General features: G+C 33.9%; 1 protein-coding gene across 5 annotated transcripts in view; it reads right to left on the reverse strand.

Moving 5' to 3' along the window:
* LOC110456259 (zinc metalloproteinase nas-15-like) overlaps positions 1–26,865 on the reverse strand; it is a 42,933-nt gene that overhangs the window by 10,602 nt on the left and 5,466 nt on the right. For 2 of the 5 annotated variants that reach the window (XM_021506874.1, XM_021506871.1), the window contains exons 2-8: positions 14,943–15,042; positions 14,318–14,513; positions 12,569–12,604; positions 9,279–9,393; positions 5,945–6,056; positions 4,210–4,400; positions 1,719–1,851 (exon numbers count right to left, since the gene is read on the reverse strand). In XM_021506874.1, the coding sequence (XP_021362549.1) occupies positions 1,719–1,851; positions 4,210–4,400; positions 5,945–6,056; positions 9,279–9,393; positions 12,569–12,604; positions 14,318–14,488 (758 nt within the window). In that variant the 5' untranslated portion in view covers positions 14,489–14,513; positions 14,943–15,042. Of the gene's footprint in view, positions 1–1,718; positions 1,852–4,209; positions 4,401–5,944; positions 6,057–9,278; positions 9,394–12,568; positions 12,605–14,317; positions 14,514–14,942; positions 15,043–18,148; positions 18,204–18,395; positions 18,411–26,865 lie in introns of those variants that run through there. The other 3 variants (XM_021506873.1, XM_021506872.1, XM_021506875.1) reach the window with 3 other exon arrangements.

Here is a 26,865-nt window from a genome sequence, read left to right on the forward strand (position 1 = left end):
ATATAGAAAAAATAAAATTAACGACCGACTAAAAAACTAGCTGCTTTCACCCTTCACAGGGCTCTTCAGGTTTATTCAAAAGAGAACAACGTCGTGACGTCACAATTACATGTCATCACACTACAATAGTAACGTGACGTCACGAAGTACACAAGATTGGTGGACAATTTGGCGTAAAATTTTATTGTGGCCTGTTGAGACTCGGTTTTAATATTTTTATTAGTTGGTCTTCTTTCGTTTCTCTTAAAATAGTGTCTGATGAAAATTCTCTTAAAATAGTGTCTGATGAAAATTCTCTTAAAATAGTGTCTGATGAAAATTCCCTTAAAATAGTGTCTGATGAAAATTTCTCTTAAAATAGTGTCTGATGAAAATCAGTATCTTCATATACATGCATACACCTGTCCATCCTGTCATAATTTAACATATGAATTCATGTACATGTACCTCATGTTACACATTTTCATGTGTCTGAGTGTTGGAAATAAAATCTGAAATCTGAAATCGGAACGGGTGCGATGTCTCTTGCCCTTTCTGTATGACCTGATATATCTACGTTTGAATTAAAGAAGTGCCTTATTTCACAATTTACCAGGTGGATTTGTTGAAACTTTCACATAATGATTATTCAATAATGTGGAGGTGATTTAATGAACAACTCTATGCATGCTGATAAAATTACATTTAGCCAAACAAATATTTGATTTATATCAAAAGATATATAGTTTAAACTTTGTTTTATTCACATAATGTGTGTAATACAAACAGGATTGAATATAAATGAATTGGAGACAGAAACACGTGTTAATACACTTATATAAATATGTTACCTTTCATCGTAACCAACATTAACAACTATAGCTTAGGGATAGTGACGTGAGTAGGGTCAAATTACAGGGGAAGTTAGAAGAGAGTTTGGGAAATGCAGTGTAAAATATGGTACATGTACACAAAAAAATAAAATTCAGGAATTCTTCATGTATATATACTCACACGAATCACAAACACACATACATACATACATACATACATACATACATAGTTTGAGCTACTCAGAATCCAGAACTCAATACCAGCATAATGTTGAATTGCCTTATTGCTGTTGTAATTGGTTTGACTTAAGGATGTTTTCATGAACAACGAGGACGTTAGATAAAAGATATATAACCCGTTACAATAAGCGGGGTTTGTGTGGGTTTTTTTAATTTTTGGATGGTACCTAAAATTAAACAATAAACAGGATACATTATTTAATGCAGAAAGAGTACAACAAACTGAAAAGTTGAATAATTACACAATTGCTTTATATTTCATTTATCTTCATTTTACATTTTGTGAAAATTACAGAATTTAATAAAAATTATGATGTCAATGATTGGCATGTTTCAAATGCAATTAGTACAAAGGATTTTTTTCTCTCAAAACGGTTGAAATGAAAATTTAATTTGAAATGCAGGATCATGAAAAAGAATGTTTGCCTCAAGAAGACCGTGTTTCCGACAGCAGTCATAGTAACACGTCCATAATCTACATACTTTAGCTGCAGTATGTTAAACATGTTCTTCTAACCATAACTCATTAAACCTAACCCAAACCATAACCCTATTGAAACTGATTTTAACCATTGTAACATGGAAACGACTTGCTGCGATGTTCTATCTATTTATTTCATCTAACAACATTTGTTTTTCATTTCGTGGTTTTTATTTTAAACTTACCCATTTCCGTCGATTATTCTGATGTGCGGCTTATATGCAAGTGCTTCGGCTTTTGTAATAATGTCAAAACAAATGCATGTTGCCTCCGAAATTCTGTCCATCGATCGAGCTATTCGCTTCTTGTGATTACTTCCTACAACAAAATATCATTGTGGACACTTACTACAACAAAATATCATTGTGACACTTCCTACAACAAAGTATCATTGTGGACACTTCCTACAACATAGTATCATTGTGGACATTTACTACAACAAAGTATCATTGTGACACTTCCTACAACAAAGTATCATTGTGGACACTTACTACAACAAAGTATCATTGTGGACACTTACTACAACAAAGTATCATTGTGGACACTTACTACAACAAAGTATCATTGTGGACACTTACTACAACAAAGTATCATTGTGGACACTTCCTACAACAAAGTATCATTGTGGACACTTCCTACAACATAGTATCATTGTGGACACTTACTACAACAAAGTATCATTGTGGACACTTACTACAACACAGTATCATTGTGGACACTTCCTACAACAAAGTATCATTGTGGACACTTCCTACAACACAGTATCATTGTGGACACTTACTACAACAATATATCATTGTGGACACTTCCTACAACAAAGTATCATTGTGGACACTTTCTACAACAAAGTATCATTGTGGACACTTACTACAACAATATATCATTGTGGACACTTCCTACAACATAGTATCATTGTGGGCACTTACTACAACAAAGTATCATTGTGGCCACTTCCTACAACATAGTATGATTGTGGACACTTCCTACAACTCAGTATCATTGTGGCCACTTCCTACAACATAGTATCAGTGTGGACACTTCCTACAACTCAGTATCATTGTGGCCACTTCCTACAACACAGTATAATTGTGGACACTTACTACAACAAAGTATCATTGTCGACACTTTCTACAACAAAGTATCATTGCGGACACTTCCTACAACATAGTATCATTGTGGACTCGTCCTACAACACAGTATCATTGTGGACACTTCCTACAACAAAATACCATTGTGGACACTTCCTACAACAAAATATCATTGTGGACACTTCCTACAATAAAGTATCATTGCAACATAGTATCATTGTGGACTCGTCCTGTGGACACTTCCTACAACAAAGTATCATTGTGGACACTTCCTACAACATAGTATCATTGTGGACACTTACTACAACAAAGTATCATTGTGGACACTTCCTACAACAAAGAATCATTGTGGACACTTCCTACAACATAGTATCATTGTAGACACTTCCTACAACATAGTATCATTGTGGACGCTTCCTACAACACAGTATCATTGTGGACACTTCCTACAACAAAGTATCATTGTGGACACTTACTACAACACAGTATCATTGTGGACACTTCCTACAACAAAGTATCATTGTGGACACTTCCTACAACAAAGAATCATTGTGGTCACTTCCTACAACATAGTATCATTGTAGACACTTCCTACAACATAGTATCATTGTGGACGCTTCCTACAACACAGTATCATTGTGGAGGCTTCCTACAACAAAGTATCATTGTGGACGCTTGCTACAACACAGTATCATTGTGGACGCTTCCTACAACAAAGGATCATTGTGGACACTTCCTACAACATAGTATCATTGTGGACACTTACTACAACAAAGTATCATTGTGGACGCTTCCTACAACAAAGGATCATTGTGGACACTTCCTACAACATAGTATCATTGTGGACACTTCCTACAACAAAGTATCATTGTGGACGCTTCCTACAACAAAGGATCATTGTGGACACTTCCTACAACATAGTATCATTGTGGACACTTACTACAACAAAGTATCATTGTAGACACTTCCTACAACACAGTATCATTGTGGACACTTCCTACAACAAAATATCATTGTGGACACTTCCTACAATAAAGTATCAATGTGGACACTTACTACAACACAGTATCATTGTGGAAACTTCCTACAACAAAGTATCATTGTGGACACTTCCTACAACATAGTATCACCTAACCCTTACCCTACAACATAGTATCATTTGGTAGGGAAAATTAAGAAGAAAAAATACCATAGCGTCCCAAAAGGTATTACTTACAACACATGTGCCCTTGTACATAGTAAACTTGAAAAAGTTTGTCCTATTGTCTTATACATAGACTTCCAATGTTACAAACCTTTAAATCAACCAGTCTTTAACGATCCCTTACTACCCCCTACAAAGACTACCCGTCTATAGAGATCATATTGCTTTCACTTATATATAATACAAACAATAAATGTTTATTTAGACAAATATTAATAAATCAGGAGTGTATTTCTCTCTCCCAACGATGGTCGTGATAAGTAGTTCTGCATACAACGGTTCCTATTTCACAGATCTTTGTTATAAAACAGGCGTCTGTTTTTGTATGTAAAACTGCTTAAATACAATTATTAACGAATATCTTTGGAACACTGGCCTACTTACGGAAGTTGTTACTGTCGATTCTGATAGGCACGACGCCATTCCTCCAGAACCGTCGCGGGTCCCGTCTGGCTGCTCGCACCTTACGAGACGATGAACGTGGCACTAGCGAGTTGATCCATTCCAGTAAAGTAATGTTTAGTTTTTCTTGTTCCAAGTTTTTCTCTAGCGCTTCTTCAAATAGACTCAATGTCCTTCGAATAAAAAAAGACGATTGTTTAAGTTCTAAAATAAAAAAAAAAAATCAAATCATCATATTTTATTTCTTTTATATTTTGTTTATACCTTATCTGCAATATATAATAACTTGATTTAGGTGATCCTAGTGAGTTTGTGAAGGACTGAATCCTGGTGTGTAGCGGTTTATGGGGTATAAACCTGCATGAGACAAATTTGATATGAACTGCTTACCAATAAATCATTTTTTTATAATTTCTGAAATATTGGACGTGTGCACGTCTTTCACAGTAGCAGTTGCCGAAACAGTCTTCCTTAGAATATAAGATAAATACCTTTTCGGTATTGATTGCTAGGTTAATACCTTATAACATATACACATATGCTGATTTCAATCGTAAACTTCTAAAATAAAAGAAGAACACAATATGTAAGTACGACTACTTCCGGCACTCCACTGACGTATTCATAGGCTAAATTGACGTTGATGTACAAACAAACCGCAGACTCGTTAGTAGGCGTATTGAATCCAAGCAGGAGTATTGAAACATTATGATAAAATGGGTGTATAGTTTTAGATTAAAACTCTTTTCAGACATGACCATAGCTTTGATCAATATTTTTTTGGAAAGAACCAGACCTTTCGGGAGTTTTATAAAACAATAATGGAAATAAAATAAACAAAATCTACCAACAAAGGTGTTTTGAGAAAAAACAAAATGAAACAAAAAGCAGTTACAGCAGGGTTCGAACTCTGGACCTAAAATTGCCATACCTTTGCTATAGCCAATTGAGCTCTCTGTTCAACGAAAGCGGCATCGCCCCATTACGCTAACGTCACTGTACCTAAACCTGGACATTTTTAAGATAAATATCAATGTTGTTTTTACCATACTTTCAGTTCCAATTATATTTATTTTCATTTTTCATAAAAATGATAATATCCACTTTTCATTTCTTTTATCAGTTGATATTTCGGGCGCGTGGTTCGATAAATAGAACACAAAATACTATCACGGTTACGTAGGCCCTTGAACCGTCGTAACAGTACTCTGAAAGGGCCACTTCGGTATTTGTATTATGAAATATTGGCGAATATTTGGGGATAAATGATCAATATCGGCAGAAAATATGCATAGTTGAAATATTTTAGAGTCACCAAGGATTCTAATTAAATGTCTCTCCAAACTAGCATTAGTTTTGATAAAATAGACTTTAAAAAATGAAATCCAAATAAATAGCGTCGCACGGCACGTAAATCAGGAAAGGTTTGTTTTGGTAAATACTCTTACCTTTACATTGTCAATGTAACGATAATCAGCAGCCAATAAAGCTCCCTTTTTGAGTACTGTCCCGATATGGGTGCAATGACGTTACAGTTATATATAATACATAATTAAGGGAAGGCTATTCAGTAAACAAAAAAGACAGTGGTATCTCTAGTGTTTCGCCTGCAGTAAGATAGGGATCCCTTAATCCGTTTAATTGTAAAGGACTATTTCTTGACATAAAACGTCGTGTAATACATTGCATAAATACTCTTTAAAGGTTTGATATTTACACATTTCTCTGTATCTTTGCAAATTGTTCTAACTTCATTAGTATGTCTCCGTCAAATTTCACGACATCCGAGTCCGCCAGGATCTCCGGCTCATTAAACGCCGTACCTGGTTCTGAAATAGATTACATAATATGTCATATTTAAATGTCATAGAAATGTTGACATTTTGTTTTGTAAGTTAGTTTGAACCTTTTCATTTATACTTTCACAGTAAACAGTACACATTAGATAAACGTAACACACGCATGGGATGCACCTATAACATTCGTTAACAGATTCAGTATGGCAAAGTTTCCTCTTTCTAGGAATCATCGGTGAGGCTAGGATATAAAGCGGTGGAATTTCAAGCTACTGTTGAAACCGAAGAAAAGGAATATGATGCTTCTTAATTATACAATCTGAAATATTGATTATTACTGGTTAATTTCACATTAATAATGTGTAAAGTGTTATATAATTAATCGTACCCCTACCCAAAATAAGTAGATATGGCCTATAGGTTAGAGTACACCCCGTGGATTAAAGCATTCACCAGCAGTGTCTTCCACCTTCTATCATTAAATATAAACGTGAGTCATACACGGGATTATAAAAGCGTCTACTATCTACAGTATATGAATTAGTAATTTATTATATATATGTGGACTTAATACATCTTTCATAACCACATTGTGTGCCATGCTTCCTGTTGGCGTAGGTCATGTTCGTGTATGTTGGACAATGTAGATTAAGGTTGACGAATTTGTATTGCAAAAGGAAAGGGAGTAGTGTTCTACAATGTACCACCGTGGATCAAACCAGCGTCCCTAGTTTTCCAAGAGAGTAGTGTGCTACAATTTACCACCGGGGATCGAACCAGCGATCCTAGCTTTACAAGAGAGTAGTGTCCAACAATGTACCACCGGGGATCGAACCAGCGACCCTAGCTTTACAAGAGAGTAGTGTGCTACAATGTACCACCGGGGATCGACCCAGCGATCCTAGCTTTCCAAGAGAGTAGTGGCTATAATGTACCCCCGGGTATCGAACCAGCGATCCTAGCTTTCCAAGAGGGTAGTGTGCTACAATGTACCACCGGGGATCGAACCAGCGACCCCCAGCTTTACAAGAGAGTAGTGTGCTACAATGTACCACCGGGGACTGAACCAGCGACCCTAGCTTTCAAAGAGAGTAGTGTGCTACAATGTACCACCGGGGATTGAACCAGCGTCCCTAGCTTTACAAGAGAGTAGTGTGGTACAATGTAACACCGGGGATCGAACCAGCGACCCTAGCTTTACAAGAGAGTAGTGTGCTACAATGTACCACCGGGGATCGAACCAGCGACCCTAGCTTTACAAGAGAGTAGTGTGCTACAATTAATGTATCACCGGGGATCGAACCAACGACCCCGAGCTTCCCAGTATGCTGCTTTACAGTGTATTAATTGAGCCTTAGGGAAATCCCCTCTAATGTGAAGCTAGAAGGCTACTGTGATCCTATGCATAATTAACACCTGCCATAGGATATTGCGTTACGACGAAATACAAATATTAAAGAGAAAGTAATTTACGTCGTTTTGTTTTGTCCAGTATGTTTTATCTAAATTTCACTTAATAATAGTGATATGATTCGATAGTTAAAGGATCCGGACTAGGTCAGCAGTTATATCGCTGAATATTCCTACTTTAATAATACGATATTAAACATTGATAAAGAAAATGCATTTGCATAGTACCACAGGGGCGTGGATTGCTTTATTTATTTGTAGATATTTAAGACTTTTATTAGAGGAGACCCCTTACTTTATACTTCTTTATGTAGTCTTTTAAAAAACATCTTTTTTGAGTATACCAAATAGAAATGGCTTCTTGTAAAGGATAAGAGGGTATGTGTTATATCTATAAACCGGTATAAATAATAAGACCTGACTAAACCCTCATATTGAAGACTGAAATGCATCTTTTCAATAATAATAATAATAGTTCGAGGTTCTTTGATACCGCTTTATCAAAACCTAGTTCGTAGGTCGTCTCCAAGAGGTTCACAAATGATCACCCAATATATCTTTCTCGCTTCCATGGGGGACATACAGCCGGTGCTGCTATTTAGGCGCTCACAGCTAGCTTTCAACAATCCTACCACTGCCAAACCACGTACTCATTTACAGCTGAGTAGACTGGAACAAGCGGAGTAAAGCATCTTGCTCAAAGATACAACACAGTGTGCAGCTGAGTAATATTTATGATGGAATTCAGAACGGTTTCAGTTGAAATGTATCCGTGCACGCGGTTTATCTGAGTATCTAAGGATAAAGGCAATATGCATATTTACGAATATACAATCAAGTGATATTTACACTATCTTACACTATTTTTTGACCCCATCAACACTTACTTGTGTATTGTGTTACGTAATGACTATCTCAGTTAGCTGTGGGCATGTCTGTCATTTATTTATTGTAATGCAAGGGACACCTTTTCTTTATGTTTCTAGTATCACAACATCTACGTATTTACACGTATTTATTAATACTTTAATTTTGCCTATCTCCCCCATAAATTCTTTGGTATATATCGTATTTACCTATAAAGAAAAACAATTGATGACGGAACTACTTTTTACACTTCAGAATGCAAAATTACAACGCATCTTTATTTTAGCGCAATTGTTTAGTTTACGTACAAATTAAATAAACCTTTTATTGTGCATTTAAAACATGTTTGTCTACTTTTTTAAAAATATTTTTTTAAGAATGCCCAAGGTTTTGTTTTGGTATATACCGTATATACCAAAACAAAATGTTGGTCATTCCTTAAATCGACACCTTTTTACTGTCATGTTAATCCATCAGATCTCTCGCTGTTAACTAAACGTTATCGATGTTCTAAAATTAGCTTCATGTGTATTTCTTGGAACAGCCAACTCGAAATTCTATATCATGTAATGCATGCGGATATGTAATTCAAAAAATGAATAAAGAAAAAAACATAGATATAATTCGTGGGCCTCAATGGATTAAGAGGCAGCGTTTTTTTAACAAATGTCATTTCATCAATCATTTCATCGGTTTGAAATTATTTCCAAAATAGAAATATGTATATATCCATACGCCGTTTTGATTTAGTTAGCTTATGCTATGAAAGATTAATAAATAATTTGTACAATGCACTACGTTTAACTTGCAATTAAGAATTATTAGTTATAAATGTTTAAAGCTCTGCAGACGAAAAAATACAAGCTTGTGAAAACAAGTAACATGTTAAAAGTTTATTTCTATGATAAAAGTAATCTATGTTAACTGAATTCAGTTATACAAAGCACCCGATATCTACTATGTATTAAAGATACATGCCTGGTACCATACCTGCAGCATCCATTAAGAGCTGGTCTATCGGTTCTAGAGAGGAAGCTTTTCCCCCTTTACCACCCGGTCCAATCACCAATTGAGGTGGGACAGTGACTGGTTTCTGTGAAATGTACAATTATTACACAGTGTATACAACATTTTATTGATACTATAAACATTACTGGTGTCTAAGTGGAAAGGGGAACACTGTATCGCGTATGTAGTACCGCTGTTTTTACACATAAGTTCTAAAAACAATGTTTTATATGATTTCCGTACCATATTATGTTTCTTTTTATATATTATTTTCGAAAATGTATGACAGTATAAATCCCCTAAAAACGTCCAATGAAATAGCGGCAATTCATCTCTTTGTGACGTTAATGATAGAACTGGGATACGTTGCTTCCTTGTGTAAAGTCATGTAGTCCAGTCAATTAACGGTTTAACATCAAATTAACTGCAACAAAACATATCTACAAATAAATATATATTCATATATTATATCAGAAAAAAGGTCTCAAAGAAATGTTTTTTTCACCTTGAAATAATCAATTTCACTAAATTAACAAACTTTGACGAGCATATATTCCCACGGTTCATTCTTTATTACTTGTTTTAATTTTATAATAACATCATTGTGAAAACCAAAACATACATTCTGTTGTAATTAGTTTTTGATGTTTTGGTCATAATTTTTCGTAAAATGACTTAACTTAAAGTTCAAAGTTAAACGTAACATTGATATTGACAAGGGAATCTATCACTGTATCTCAGAGTGTCACAGTTAACAGTGATATTGACAGGGGAATCTATTACTGTATCACAGAGTGTCACAGTAAACATTGATATTGACAAGGGAATCTATTCCTGTATCTCAGAGTGTCACAGTTAACATTGATAGTCACAGGGGAATCTATTACTGGATCTCAGATTGTCACAGTTAACATTGATAGTCACAGGGGAATATATAACTGTATCACAGATTGTCACAGTTAACATTGATATTAACAGGGAAATATATTACTGTATCTCAGAGTGCCACAGTTGACATTGATATTGACAGGGGAATGTATTCCTGTATCACCGAGTGTCACAGTTAACATTGATAGTCACAGGGGAATATATAACTGTATCACAGATTGTCACAGTTAACATTAATATTGACAGGGAATAGATAACTGTATCACAGAGCGTCACAGTTAACATTGATAGTCACAGGGGAATCTATTACTGGATCTCAGATTGTCACAGTTAACATTGATAGTCACAGGGGAAGTTAACATTGATATTGACAGGGGAATCTGTTGCTGGAGCACAGAGTGTCACAGTTAACAGTGATATTGACAGGGGAATCTATCACTGTATCTCAGAGCGTCACAGTAAACATTGATATCACAGTAAACGTAACATTGATATTGACAAGGGCATCTATCACTATATCTCAGAGTGTCACAGTTAACGTTGATATTGACAGGGGAATCTATTACGGTATCACAGAGTGTCACAGTAAACGTTGATATTGACAAGGGAATCTATCACTGTGTCTCAGAGTGTCACAGTTAACGTTGATATTGACAGGGGAATCTGTTTCTGTATCACAGAGTGTCACAGTGAACATTGATATTGACAGGGAAATATATTACAGTATCTCAGAGTGTCACACTTAACATTGATATTGACAGGGGAATCTATTAATGTATCACAGAGTGTCACAGTTAACATTGGTATTGACAGGGGAATAGATTACTGTATCTCAGAGTGTCACGGTAAACATTGATATCACAGAGTGTCACAGTAAACGTTGATATCACAGAGTGTCACAGTGAACATTGATATTGACAGGGAAATATATTACAGTATCTCAGAGTGTCACAGTAAACGTTGATATCACAGAGTGTCACAGTAATCATTGATATTGACAAGGGAATCTATCACTGTGTCTCAGAGTGTCACAGTTAACGTTGATATTGACAGGGGAATCTATTATTGTATCACAGAGTGTCACAGTGAACATTGATATTGACAGGGAATATATAACTGTATCACAGAGTGACACAGGTAACATTGATAGTCACAGGGGAATCTATTACTGGATCTCAGATTGTCACAGTTAACATTAATATTGACAGGGAATAGATAACTGTATCACAGAGCGTCACAGTTAACATTGATAGTCACAGGGGAATCTATTACTGTATCTCAGAGTGTCACGGGAATCTATTACTGTATCTCAGAGTGTCACAGTAAACATTTATATTGACAGGGAAATCTGTTACTGTATCACAGAGTGTCACAGTTAACATTAATATTGACAGGGAATATATAACTGTATCACAGAGTGTCACAGTTAACATTGATAGTCACAGGGGAATCTATTACTGGATCTCAGAGTGTCACAGTTAACATTGATATTGACACGGTAATATATGACTGTATCTCAGAGTGTCACAGTAAACATTTATATTGACAGGGGAATTTATTACTGTATCACAGAGTGTCACAGTTAACATTGATATTGACAGGGGAATCTATTACTGTATCACAGAGTGACACAGTTAACATTGATATTGACAGGGAATATATAACTGTATCACAGAGTGTCACAGTTAACATTGATAGTCACAGGGGAATCTATTACTGTATCTCAGAGTGTCACAGTTAACATTGATATTGACACGGTAATATATTACTGTATCTCAGAGTGTCACAGTAAACATTTATATTGACAGGGGAATTTATTACTGTATCTCAGAGTGTCACAGTTAACATTGATATTGACAGGGGAATCTATTATTGTATCACAGAGTGTCACAGTTAACATTGATATTGACAGGGAATATATAACTGTATCACAGAGTGTCACAGTTAACATTGATATTGACAGGGAATATATAACTGTATCTCAGAGCGTCACAGTTAACATTGATAGTCACAGGGGAATCTATTACTGTATCTCAGAGTGTCACAGTTAACAGTTATATTGACAGGGAATATATAACTGTATCTCAGAGTGTCACAGTTAACATTGATATTGACAAGGGAATCTATTACTGTATCACAGAGTGTCACAGTTAACATTGATATTGACACGGTAATATATTACTGTATCTCAGAGTGCCACAGTTGACATTGACATTGACAGGGGAATATATTACTGTATCTCAGAGTGCCACAGTTGACATTGATATTGACAGGGGAATCTATTACTGTATCACAGAGTGTCACAGTTAACATTGATATTGACAGGGAAATATATTACTGTATCACAGAGTGTCACTGTTCAGTATACTTACTTGTGGAGTTTTTGTCACTGGGACAGTGTCCGAAACCTTAGAATAAAACAAAATTATTCATTATAATTCTTTATGTATATACATTGTACACGTACAAAAGTTAAACAATTGATCTTCAAGAACACAGAAAACATCACAAAATAACCACTAGACATCAAATGTTAGTTAATAAGTGAGGAAGAACCTTTTTAAGAAATAGTAAGCACATCTTAAAAGCAACAAAAATGTCACAAAATCGTGTTGTCTATTCATGACTCATCGCTGGTGCTTAATGTCAATCTTTAGACATTGAAGATGCAAATTAACCATCTATAACGTTTTATCTGCAACGGATTATACTTTTTTTTTTAAATAGTATTTCACGTAATCCGTGCTAGAATATATCCCATCTACAGATTGGTGGGCAACCCCGGGGACAGATAGTTGCCTGCAGAGTTGACAACCTTGTGTTGTAAACCAATTACATATTAAAAACAATGAGTAGTGAAGCAATACCACGCATAAATCTTAACCATCTATTTTACCGTTAACAATAGTTTCATAATATCATGTGGCTATTTCATCTGATTAGCAGTTTTCAATGGAACCTAAGGCCAACAAATGAAAATCCATAAACCTCAAACTTAACCTGTATATAATATATGGTAACAGACTAACCTTAACTTAACCTGTATATAATATATAGTAACACCTAACCTGTATATAATATATGGTAACAAACTAACCTAAACTAATCCTGTATATAATTTATAGTAACAAACTAACCTAAACTTAACCTGTATATAATATATAGTAACAAACTAACCTTAATTAAACCTGTATATAATATATGGTAACAAACTAACCTAGACCTTAACCTGTATATTATATATGGTAACAAACTAACCTAAATTAAACCTGTATATAATATATAGTTACAAACTAACCTGTATATAATATATGGTAACAAACTAACCTAAACTAAACCTGTATATAATATATGGTAAAAAACTAACCAGAACTAAACCTGTATATAATATATAGTAACAAACTAACATCCAACTTAACCTGTTTATACTATATGGTAACAAACTAACCTAAACTAAACCTGTATATAATATATGGTAACAAACTAACCTAAACTAAACCTGTATATAATATATAGTAACAAACTAACTTCAAACTTAACCTGTATCTAATATATCGTAACAAACTAACCTAAACTAAACCTGTATATAATATATGGTAACAAACTAACCTAAACCTTAACCTGTATATAATTTATGGTTACAAACTAACCTAAACTAAACCTGTATATAATATATGGTAACAAACTAACCTAAACCTTAACCTGTATATAATATATGGAAACAAACTAACCTAAACTAAACCTGTATATAGTATATGGTAACAAACTAACCTAAACTAAACCTTTATATAGTATCCGGTAACAAACTAACCTAAACTAAACCTGTATATAATATATGATAACAAACAAACCTCAAACCTAACCTGTATATAGTATATGGTAATAAACTAACCTTAACTAAACCTTTATATAGTATACGGTAACAAACTAACCTTAACTAAACCTGTATATAATACATAGTAACAAACAAACCTCAAACTTAACCTGTATATAATATATTTCACAAGCTAACCGAATATTTAACCTGTCGATCGAATTACCGGACTGAATGTGGATTATCATACATACAATTATACACACCACTCTCTCTATGGAGGAATTTTCATGAAATATAAACTTACGTTCATAAGCACTCCAAGAAGTTTTGCCTTTGATTCGGCAGCTACGTCGCTGGCGATAAACTTTGTAATCCGATCGAGGATCCTGTTAGCCCGGGAGTTATGTCTGTTTGGGTCACAGCTTGGCGAGTAATTAAGTATCAAAAATATACTAAGCCACAATCTAAAAATCATTTTGTTTTAATCCAGAAATTGGCAGCTGAAACAAATATCATTTCAAGTATTAAATTTAAAAAGAAAACGTATTTTGCTAACAAACATTTTACTACAAGGATTTTTGAATATTGTATAAGATAGTATGAATAGTGTCACAAGTATTCCAATTAAATGACAGAAATAAATTGATCAGAATTTTTCATTTAAATGCTAACGAAATATCATATCGATATGCATTATCATGTTTATGTAAAAAAAAATAAACGTTAAGACAAGCTGACGTAATCCATTAAACGCGTGGTGACCATTAATTATATTTTATTTTACTAAGTCTTCGGCTTGCGTGAGTATTAAGTGTACTTCTGACTGTATTGTATAAGCTACACACTCAGTTTAAAAGCCAAAATACCTCATCAATATTCATTAATGTCCCGGTACTGTGCAAATAGTAATGATCAATGTAAATGCTTACCCTTTTGCCAGTCAAAACTTGTTATTACAGTAGAGAAACAAAAATATGCCCGACCGCATTCAACATGATATCTTCCTGCATTTCGTCTTAAAAATGTGACCTACAATTAATCAAATAAATAAATAATTTATATATATAACATTGTTTGTAACAAAACCAGGGCGTATAACCAGTAAGATCGGTTACTTTCCATTTTAACATGAGACATGTAGGATTTGTGCAAGGAAAGATGCAGACTGAAAAAAAGGGTAACAACATAAAATTAATAATGATGTGTAGAGTAAAAGTAATGATGTCAGGAATCCACGCCAAAACAGGTGCCGGTTATTCCATTGTGGAATAGAAACAACTTGGCTCCTGAAATATGCTCAAACATGTTCCAGACAAAAGTCGCCATCTGATAGCTAAAGTAAGCGTTTTTAGATATTTCTGTTTTTTATTTCGAAAAGTTCGTAAGCATCTGGATAAGTAAAAGAGATGTGTTACTGCTGAAATATGGACATTTTTGTATATTCTATAAATAGATATTCGCGTGTGGATTTTCGCACCAGTTTACTCAATTCGGGGGAAAACGAGCATTAAATCACCAAGAAAATTGGCACTTTTAATTATCTGGACAGTTATTTATTTTTAATTATAAGCATGTAAAACTCGGATGTAAATCCTGTCACGTCAGCTGATCTACACACACAGTTACGTGGCGAGGTGAATTATAATATATACTCTACATGCATATATATACCGATTAAAAACATTAGACCTTCGTCTGTTGCTCCATTAAGACATTCAAAATGAAATATGTTAATATATTTTAATTATGTCTTAATGAAAAATTAAATCATAATTGCGAGTTCATGGTGTAATTTGTCACTTGCCCGTTTTAAAACTAGAAATAATCTTAATCATGGATTAATCACATGTATATGAGTATACATGTAATTAAGGTTTACGATGTAAAAGTATTTATTACAAATTGTTTGATTTAAATAGCTATATGTCAAATATAAATCCATTTTAATTCTTATTCTCAAATTACAGGTAAGTCAAATAAGTTTAATGCTTCGAAGCATCCTTCATTTTTATTGAATTTATGCATTCTTGTTTCATGATTATCAATTTACACTGTATACCGATAAAACATCTATATAGCCTATTCCGTCTTTGCGTATTGAAGAGTTATCTTCTCTTGGGAGCAGGTATTGATTGTTACGTCACTTGTTTGTGAGAGTAACGTCCTCAATTTTTGAGAAAACGACGTAATTTTCTCGCTCAGACCAATGACGTAACAATCAATACATGCTCCAAAGAGAAGATAACTCTGCAATACGCAAAGACGGAATAGTATATAGGGTGTTTGGAACAAAAAATGAAAATACGTCAATATAAGTATGTAAAACCTTGAACAAACAGACGATAAAAACTTCAATAAGTAACAGTGTTACATTAACTTTTCGTTCTATTTATCAATTATGTCTTGAATGCAAAATGTATCAATTTATTCGTTGTGTTTAATTCCTTAATATTGTTTTCACTTAATGTATAAGCTTAGATTTACTACATGTTCGATACTAATATTTCTTTATATACTTTGACATAAATCTTAATAAAATAGAAAGTGAATTATAACATGGAATGCATCATCAATTTCGGGGGTCTGACCGAACTCCTAGGGACCTAGTTTCTTAGTCACAGCTTTGGAAACAGTTGAGAGCCCCACCCTATAACCGTATATATATAATTGCTGAGTATAAAGAGATGATTGCACATATGCTTTCAGGTTTGCCTTGGGGACTGCCCCACCCTTGGAGACTTAACCCCTGGGTCATAACTTCGAAATGGTTAATATCCCCACCCCAAAAATATATATACAATTGTTGGGCATAAAGAGACGAATGCAGTCATGATATTATCATTGACCCCAGGGTCTGCCCCATCCTTGCAGACTTGGCAACTGGGTCATAACTTTGAAACGGTTGAGATCCCCACCCCAAAACTATATATACAAATGCTGGGCAAAAAGAGACAAATGCAGTCACGATATTAGAATTGATCCTGGGGTCTGGCCACAACCCTAGGGACCTAGTTTCTGAGTCAAAGCTTGGAAACAGTTGAGATCCCCACCCCATAACCATACATAGATTACTGGGCATGAAAAATCTAATACGGATATGCTACAAGGATTGGCCTTGGGGTCTGGCATATTCCATTGATCTCATTTGGAGAATATTTTGCCATTATTGCTTAGGTATTCAGGTGAGCGATACAGGCCCTCTGGGCCTCTTATAATCATACATGCCATGATGTACACTGTAATTATACATCCATGATGTACATTGTACTTAAACATGTCATGATGTACATTGTAATTATACATGTCGTGATTTACATTGTAATTATACACGTCATGATGTACATTGTAATTATACATGCCATGACGTACATTGTAATTATACATGTCGTGATGTACATTGTAATTATAGACGTCATGATGTACATTGTAATTATGCATGTCATGATGTACATTGTAATTATACATGTCATGATGTACATTGTAATTATACACGTCATGATGTACATTGTAATGATACATGTCGTGATGTACATTGTAATGATACATGTCGTGATGTGCATTGTAATTAAATATGTCGTGATGTACATTGAAATTATACATGTCGTGATGTACATTGTAATTATACATGTCATGATGTACATTGTAATTATACATGTGATGATGTGCATTGTAATTATACATGTCGTGATCTACATTGTAATTATACACGTCATGATGTACATTGTAATTATACATGTCGTGATGTACATTGAAATTATACATGTCGTGATGTACATTGTAATTATACATCTCGTGATGTACATTGTAATTATACATGCCATGACGTACATTGTAATTATACACGTGATGATGTACATTGTAATTATACATGTGATGATGTACACTGTAAGTATACATGTCGTGATGGCATTGTATGTGTACATGTCGTGATGTACATTGTATGTGTACATGGCGTGATGTACATTGTATGTGTACATGTCGTGATGTACATTGTATGTGTACATGTCGTGATGTACATTGTAATTATACATGTCATGTCGTACATTGTAATTATACATGTCGTGACGTACATTGTAATAAATAACAGTTTTATGTCTTTTGAAATGTTCATAGAAAAATATGATATTGATACTACCTTTGTAGAGTATTACGGCCTGATAAATGCCACACCAAGGGACTGGAAACGGATCCTGAGAGAGCAAAACAATGTACCGATACAAATTACTACGTGTAAGATGATAGAATTTATTAATAAAAATGATAAAGTAACAAAATATTTCAAGAAATTATTGTTTAATAAATATGAAACAAAACCAACAAGTCAAGGAAAATGGAATGAGGTTTTGCAAGGTATTATATCTGATGAAGCATGGCAAACTTACTACTTATCTCCTAGACTTCTTACTGATGACACCAAACTTCAGAACTTCCAGTTTAAAATATTGCATAATATTCTATATACTTATGTCAAATTAATGCAAGTTAAACTAATTAAAACAGAAAGGTGTACGTTTTGTAAAAATGGAAGGGAGACAACGTTACATTTATTTTGGGACTGTTGCTATGTTAAGGTCTATTGGTCCTCATTTTTTAATCTTATACAAATAAAACATGGCATTGAACTACCATTTAATTCTCAATCAATACTTTTTGGGGTCAGTATTGCTAGATTTGATTATGAAACAAATTTTGTATTGCTACTCTTGAAGTCTTTCATCTACTATTGTAAGCAAAGGGAGACTACTCCGTCTTTTTCCATTGGTAAATTATATTTATCCCACTACAAACATTTCTAATAGATGTACTCTTGTAATTAGATGTGGACGTATGTATGTATCACATGTTGTAACAATTGTATACATGATTGAATAAAAGTATATAAGAGAAAAAAAGTAGTTATAAAATGATGTCATGTAAACCACAGGATGAGTGTAAACTTTACTCCAATACACCTTATACAATGTGAATTCATTCGAGACACAAACATTTATTAATTGTATTGTCTACAGGTATTATACTCCAGGTGTGCCTTTACTATCAAGGTATCTACCTCAAATATCTCAATATAGGTCATGGTTACTTTTAAATCTGCATAATGTGATGAATTCAACATCATTTGAACTGCCGATTGTGATGGTTATCCGGAAAGCATAGACAATATTTTGATAACTGAAATTGTATCAAGAGAAAAAAATGATCCTTGTAATGTCAATCCTGGATTTTTAAACTAAGCTTATTCTGCCAATAACCTTTGATAATGTAGGGGACCATTTATCGTGAGATTTAACGGGATTTCATGTCATTTATCATCCAGGTAACGTTTTGATCCAAAACCAACATTTGTTCTGACTCGTGTAACGACCACGGTTCTTTGTCGGTGATAAACATTTAATCATCTGTTGATAAATTATCAACAACACTTATCTCAAGAACTTAACCTTGCTTTGCAATCGTATATGGGAAAGCTAAGTGCATGATGATGTTCGCATAAAGCAGGTTATCATAACCCAGAAAGAATGAAGAAACTGGGCTTAACCGCAATGTCACTGAGTAACTGTATCATTTAATTTGACAAATAAAACAGACATAATTGCTTTCTAATATTTTCCCCGGGTATTGACTTGAACTTTGTCATGTAAACGACGACAACATCCATTGAAGCGTAGCATTGTGCTCGATTTATGCGCAGAAGGGTTTGCACATGTACTTTGTATACAAAGTGTGGAAAGGACTAGTTTTTCTTTATATCGGGTCACCGTATTAGTAAGTACAAGGAAAACCATTCGTTGGTTTGGTTTGCATGTCAAAGCAGCCATGCCAAGGCTTGAAAGCGTTAACCTTGAAAGAGCAATTAGCAGGATACCGGGTAGAGTTAGTTACGGTGAGGTCGCCCGGCGGTTTGGTGTGGCCGGGACAACCATTGCCAGGCTATGGAGCAGTTAAACGGCTACGAAGGCGACGGCCCTGATCGTTCAAGGTCGGCGAGGCCATGCATTACGCTACGTCGACAGGTACTGAATCCAACATCCCCAATCACCATCGCATTTATCTTCAATTTTAATCCGTCGGTAGGCTGAGGTAAAACTACCTGAACGTTCTTGCGAACTGTATCGTTTGCCTCACCGTGGCTATAAAACATTTACGACGGTCTATAGGCCAGAAGCAACAGGTTTTTTTCTCATATAAGTCCCGATATCTACTTTGTCGCTCAGATGGCGAAACCCGAGTGTATCGTTGGCGTTGTGAACTTTGTTAGGACGAATGCACGTTACGTTAAGATCGTTTAGGCAATGGAAGCGTGATAGTGTTGGGTGGGATATCAAGCATTTGGCGCACAGATTTTGTGATCGTCGACGGTAGCCTGAACGCTCAACATAACAGGGAGAAGAACCGAGTACCACTTATTGTTCTACTGTGATAAATGGCGGCACGTTTCAAGTCTTGAAGGTATCTGAACATCAATGTCCTTGATTGGCCATATCTATCACAAGATCTCTTTCCCACTGAGAACCTCTGGGAAGAGTGACGGAGGATCCTGTTTAGTTCTATGTACCGACTTATCGCGTCCATGCGACGTCATTGTCAGACTGAGGTCGACATCAGGGGTTCTTTCACGCGATATTAATTGTGAATTTGATTTTTACGTAGGCTTGATAAACATTAGTGATGTCATTTTATGGAAACATTTAAATGAAACTGAAGTCAGTTTATTGATGCAATTCTATTGATATCTGTGAATTAATGCATATCGATCCAATAATGTAACGTTTCTTTTTGGGCCAGTATATATACTGTTTTTCCTGCATTTCCAAACGAAAATTCTAAGGCACAAAGAACCGATTGTCCTTCACAGAAGGGCATAATTACCGCCATAGAAAAAGAATAATAGTTAGAAAAATATCTGAGCCCAATATATCTGTGTTACGGAACTTGGGTCTATATATAAGTTTCGTTCAAGAAACGCCACTTGAGTCTGAGGTTAACATTCGTCAAAAACCAATAGTTTACAGAGGTTTTAGTGTTCTTAAATGTTTGGTTTGAAGCAGTAAAGGTTCCATACGTCAAGGAACTTACGTTTAGTGAAAACAGGAAGAAAGTATACAAGTGAACAATATATATACTGTGGGAAACGTTTCTACAACCCAATAATTATATATGGTACGGGGTGTATATCCTATTTCCGTTCATAAAACCCGTACAAGTAGAAGAGACTATAATATCATAATATCTCTATCACTGTTTTGTCTACATGTTAGCCTTGCTCGATGGTTGTCAGGTGATGCAGGGGATAGCGCACTTGCCTTTCACAAAAAAGACCGAGGTTCGATTCCCCTATCGGAGTAAAATGTCTTGGGTCACTTCCATTTCTTCTCGCATTATTAAACTATAGCATTGATATTGAGTTTTACATTAAAACACAGCAGTAAAAGTTTGTTTCAAATAAAGAGTCTCTCTAACACAATTCGGGTTTGATAAAACATCTGTTTTCTTTAACTACGAACCATAATTTATCTGAAAACTAATCAACTAAATTTCACATAAATAATATATCTATAAAATGTATATTGCATATTTAAACAAAATACATGATGAATATCAGTGTGTTTGGATCATAGTTCCGGCGATAAGCTGATATGTCACGTTGTTACTCTGGGAGTAATAGGCCTTTCTCAACGTCATGCTGAGCATTCAACACCTCTTCTTTAATGTCTGGTTAGCTGTACAGAAATGTAACACAAAAAATGGGATCGACAATATTTAAAAAAAAAACCAAAAAAAAACCAAGAGTTGATATTAAGGGATTACAAATTATTTTCTCCCCCTAGAATAAATAAAAATTGAATATATTTGCATAGTTGAAAGAAAAACGTTTAAAACAATATCTATATGACAGATATTTGAGGCCATGTCAAGCTGACAAATATTTCATTCAGCAATGCGGGCATGAAAACACCTTCTTCTTCGCTAACAAATTACGTTACGGTGACTGTCTATTAATTAAATAATATGCAAAAAATACAAATTATGTGTTAATCATGTTGGTGCATATTTTATATTTGTGCAATTCTTATTTTTATTTCTGACGAGTCATTTCATCATAAAAAAACATAACGTAATTTCGGTCAGGAAACGATAAACCACTGTATTAACACACTAGAACATAANGGGGGGACAGAGGCAAAGAAGGCATAAGGACGACAACATAATTTGTAAATAAAAAATGACAACATAATCTGTAGATAGATACTAAAAAAAAAGGGATCTACTAAGTAATTAATATTATTGATTGACATATTTGACTTGATTCTTCTTTGTTATTTACTACTTAAGACGTGTGGAGAGTTGTTTGTTTACCGTGTCTACCAGGAAATGTACGTTACCACTGACGGAGGACAAACATCTCACGATCACGTCTACCACTCCGGGGGTTTAACCTTAAATCTTCAGAGACAGATTATTTCATTGTACATATGTATCAGGTTGTAATGACGTTCCTTTTAAGTTAATTTCATTTCTAGTAATATTACGTTCTTGCTTTTTAGTTTTGTTCTTGAACACGACTTAAGAGGCTATTGTAAGTAAATCATGTAAGCATACCTGTGTTGTGATCTGTATGATAACAGGTAGAATTGGTGTTTTAGATTGATCACAGGTAGATATTGTTTTAGATTGTAAGCTGCCCATGCTATAGATGTAAGATCACAGGTAGATATTGTTTTAGATTGTAAGCTGCCCATGCTACAGATGTAAGTCACACTGTGTTATCGTGTCATTCACCTGATAACACTAATTCTTATTAATATCCAGAAATACTTCTCCCAGCTACTGGTGTACATACAAAGCTATTGATCTGAGTAAACAACTATATCTACGGAACTGAATTGGGGTTATCAGATATTGATATATTCAGACCGTTAATCTCTGTGATAAAATGAACGCGCTGGGCCAAACTTTACAAATCAACACTGGGTATACACAAATGTAATAAGTACTCCCACTTTTCATGAAGGATTTTAAAACCCAGTGTTATCTCAAATTTTTCAAACACAATATTTGCTATAATTTCCGTATATTTGAATTCGGTATTAGTAAGGATGGAACAACTTCTAATTTGCGTTTAAATGAAATAAACCTATGGCCCTAATCCGATATATTGACTGTTTTATTGCGCTACGTATTTCAACAGCGATTCATTATTTCTTATATATCCCATTGAGTTATTACAACAATTCACGATTTCATTAAACAAGGTTTTTTTCCAAGAGAAGGTAAATGTTTTAGAATTATCACAATTCCAATGAGTGTTGTAGTATGAAATATGTACAAATAAAAAGGTGTTTACCATTGAGTTTATCGGACATTTGTTTTATTCACCTGAATTGGTTCAAAAATATTTCAAAGGTGATTAAGTCGGAGATATACAGCATATACATATATATATATATATTAGGGTTATATATATAAAGAAAAATTCTCAACAACGAGTCTTTAGTACTTTCATCTCTTCTAGGAGATTTTTCATCTGATTTATAATATATATATATATATATGCAGGGAGTGTTTTTATTTTTATTTTTACTGATTTTTTGTTATTATTATTATTTTTGTAAGTAATAGTATTACTAGTATATCTAAATCCTAAACAAATAGTACTCTTTGCCTGAAGACTATAATTAATATATTTATATTGCTGTGATATCGTTATGGCGGTTACGTATATGGCGGACGTCGTTATAGCGAACTATTATGTGACGTCATAGTTTATGACGTCACAACATATACTTTATATAAACAGTCTGAAGAATCTCCTAGAAGAGATGAAATTACTAAAGACTCGGTGTTAAGAATTTTTCTTTTTATAATATATCTTCGTCCGGGCGTAAATATTATTTTTTCTATATTTACTTCCTTCACATGGACATTTAATCCCTTTTTATTACACATATATATACCCCCTAGCTGTAATTGCTAAGCTTTTTGCAATCGTATGACCTCGGAGTGTATTTCTATAAAAAAAAAAGTGGCAAATTTATCATAAAATTTACAATATTAACCGACGTTTAGGTATTATTAAAGAAGGGAAGGGAACAGCAATATGTATCAACATATACGGATCTTTATGACAAGGCGTTTTTTCTATCTTACATCGTAGGGCTTCTTCCTGCATTATATACTGTAAGTCCATTGATATTCACAACGTAAATCAGCACTCCCAACTCCATCAGTCATAACACTTAGTATCACTGCTGATGACATTATCGCTGCTGATGACATTATCACTGCTGATGACATTATCACTGCTGATGACATTATCGCTGCTGATGACATTATCACTGCTGATGACATTATCACTACGTCAAAATACAGTCAGAGGCATTTTAAATGGAAAGTGTTGATTTACGTTTAAGGAAATGCTTTGAAATGATGTTTTTATAATTAAGTATAAGTAACATACAAGTAAGAATACATAGAATTTATTAATATCAAAAATATTTATTAAAGTTCTTTAGAACATCAAAATTATTTAAAATATCAAAATTATTTAAAATACGAAAAATAAACAATTTAATGAAAAAGTAGATGTACATGTAGTATGACCAAATATAGTGAACATACACTTAATAAGTTTTGTATTGTGAATATCTGTATCTGACATTTAACGTTCTACACAAACAAAGATTAACAGACAATGAAATATGTGATAGTCTCGATGTTATAACTCCTAGATATTAGTATTAATACATAGCCGTCCGCCACTTATTGCATAAATAAGAGATGTGGAATGAAACAACTTTAGTGAGATAATTATATTTTTATATATTTATTTATTTATTTTTTCCAACACACAACAGACATTTAAACGCAATAAAGAATGTGATGAAAACTGACTGTAGAGTATCCAGCAGAGTGCCGTTTCCCCTTTTCTAGTTGTTGACGAACATTCCAACTAGAGATTGAAATCGATATGCTAACCCCGTACACTCACATTATTGTTTGCTGACATTTTGATTGAAATAGAAAATTTACAATAAGTCTATAAAGGGTTTAATTAATTTACATTGTCCAACGTCTCCGTATATACCTTATATTGAATTGATAAATGAAATCAATGATTATCGTAATCTTGTCATTACAGATAAAGGTATTACAGACGGTTTACAAAACTACAGATAAATATGTTGTGATACCGGATTCCGATAAATCGTGTTTGTACTGGCGACGACAGTAACAATACCAAATACCCTGTGTATTAACCACGCGTCTTTATTGCTGGATGGAATGTGTAATTATAGCAACAGACCATCAAGTGTTAAACAATTAGGGCAATTCTCACTGACTATCGTGTCAAATAGTCCTTGTAACAAGTTTACACAGTAAAGGAAAGTGGTATGAAGACTTTATAAGGTACAATGTTAAACAGGTATTTTAAGGGACAGTGTTGTAAACTCAGATTTAGAAAGTGTCACTAGTTTGATCGTTTGTGTAACAATACCTGACATTTACTTAAAGGCTGCATTTCAATATACAGATTAAATAATCCGAACTATCAAATTTAAACAATAATGACAAGAACCATTTTTTTATCACTTGGGAAAATTGCATCATTGAATGGCGGCAACTACCATAGTGTATGAGTATGTGTTATATACTTTACTTGAACGTTGTTGTTGAATCATAACGTGTTACTTAAAATGTAAACACGTTGTTATTGTATAATTACGTGTTACTTATAATGTAAACACGTTGTTATTGTATAATTACGTGTTACTTATAATGTAAACACGTTGTTATTGTATCATTACGTGTTACTTAAAATGTAAACACGTTGTTATTGTATCATTACGTGTTACTTAAAATGTAAACACGCTGTTATTGTATCATTACGTGTTACTTAAAATGTAAACACGCTGTTATTGTATCATTACGTGTTACTTAAAATGTAAACACGCTGTTATTGTATCATTACGTGTTACTTAAAATGTAAACACGCTGTTATTGTATCATTACGTGTTACTTAAAATGTAAACACGCTGTTATTGTATCATTACGTGTTACTTAAAATGTAAACACGCTGTTATTGTATCATTACGTGTTACTTAAAATGTAAACACGCTGTTATTGTATCATTACGTGTTACTTAAAATGTAAACACGCTGTTATTGTATCATTACGTGTTACTTAAAATGTAAACACGCTGTTATTGTATCATTACGTGTTACTTAAAATGTAAACACGCTGTTATTGTATCATTACGTGTTACTTAAAATGTAAACACGCTGTTATTGTATCATTACGTGTTACTTAAAATGTAAACACGCTGTTATTGTATCATTACGTGTTACTTAAAATGTAAACACGCTGTTATTGTATCATTACGTGTTACTTAAAATGTAAACACGCTGTTATTGTATCATTACGTGTTACTTAAAATGTAAACACGCTGTTATTGTATCATTACGTGTTACTTAAAATGTAAACACGCTGTTATTGTATCATTACGTGTTACTTAAAATGTAAACACGCTGTTATTGTATCATTACGTGTTACTTAAAATGTAAACACGCTGTTATTGTATCATTACGTGTTACTTAAAATGTAAACACGCTGTTATTGTATCATTACGTGTTACTTAAAATGTAAACACGCTGTTATTGTATCATTACGTGTTACTTAAAATGTAAACACGCTGTTATTGTATCATTACGTGTTACTTAAAATGTAAACACGCTCTTATTGTATCATTACGTGTTACTTAAAATGTAAACAGGCTGTTATTGTATCATTACTTGTTACTTAAAATGTAAACACGCTGTTATTGTATCATTACGTGTTACTTAAAATGTAAACACG

This window comes from Mizuhopecten yessoensis, unplaced genomic scaffold (genome assembly GCF_002113885.1).
Source record: "Mizuhopecten yessoensis strain PY_sf001 unplaced genomic scaffold, ASM211388v2 scaffold8593, whole genome shotgun sequence".
Classification (NCBI taxonomy): Eukaryota; Metazoa; Mollusca; class Bivalvia; order Pectinida; family Pectinidae; genus Mizuhopecten; species Mizuhopecten yessoensis.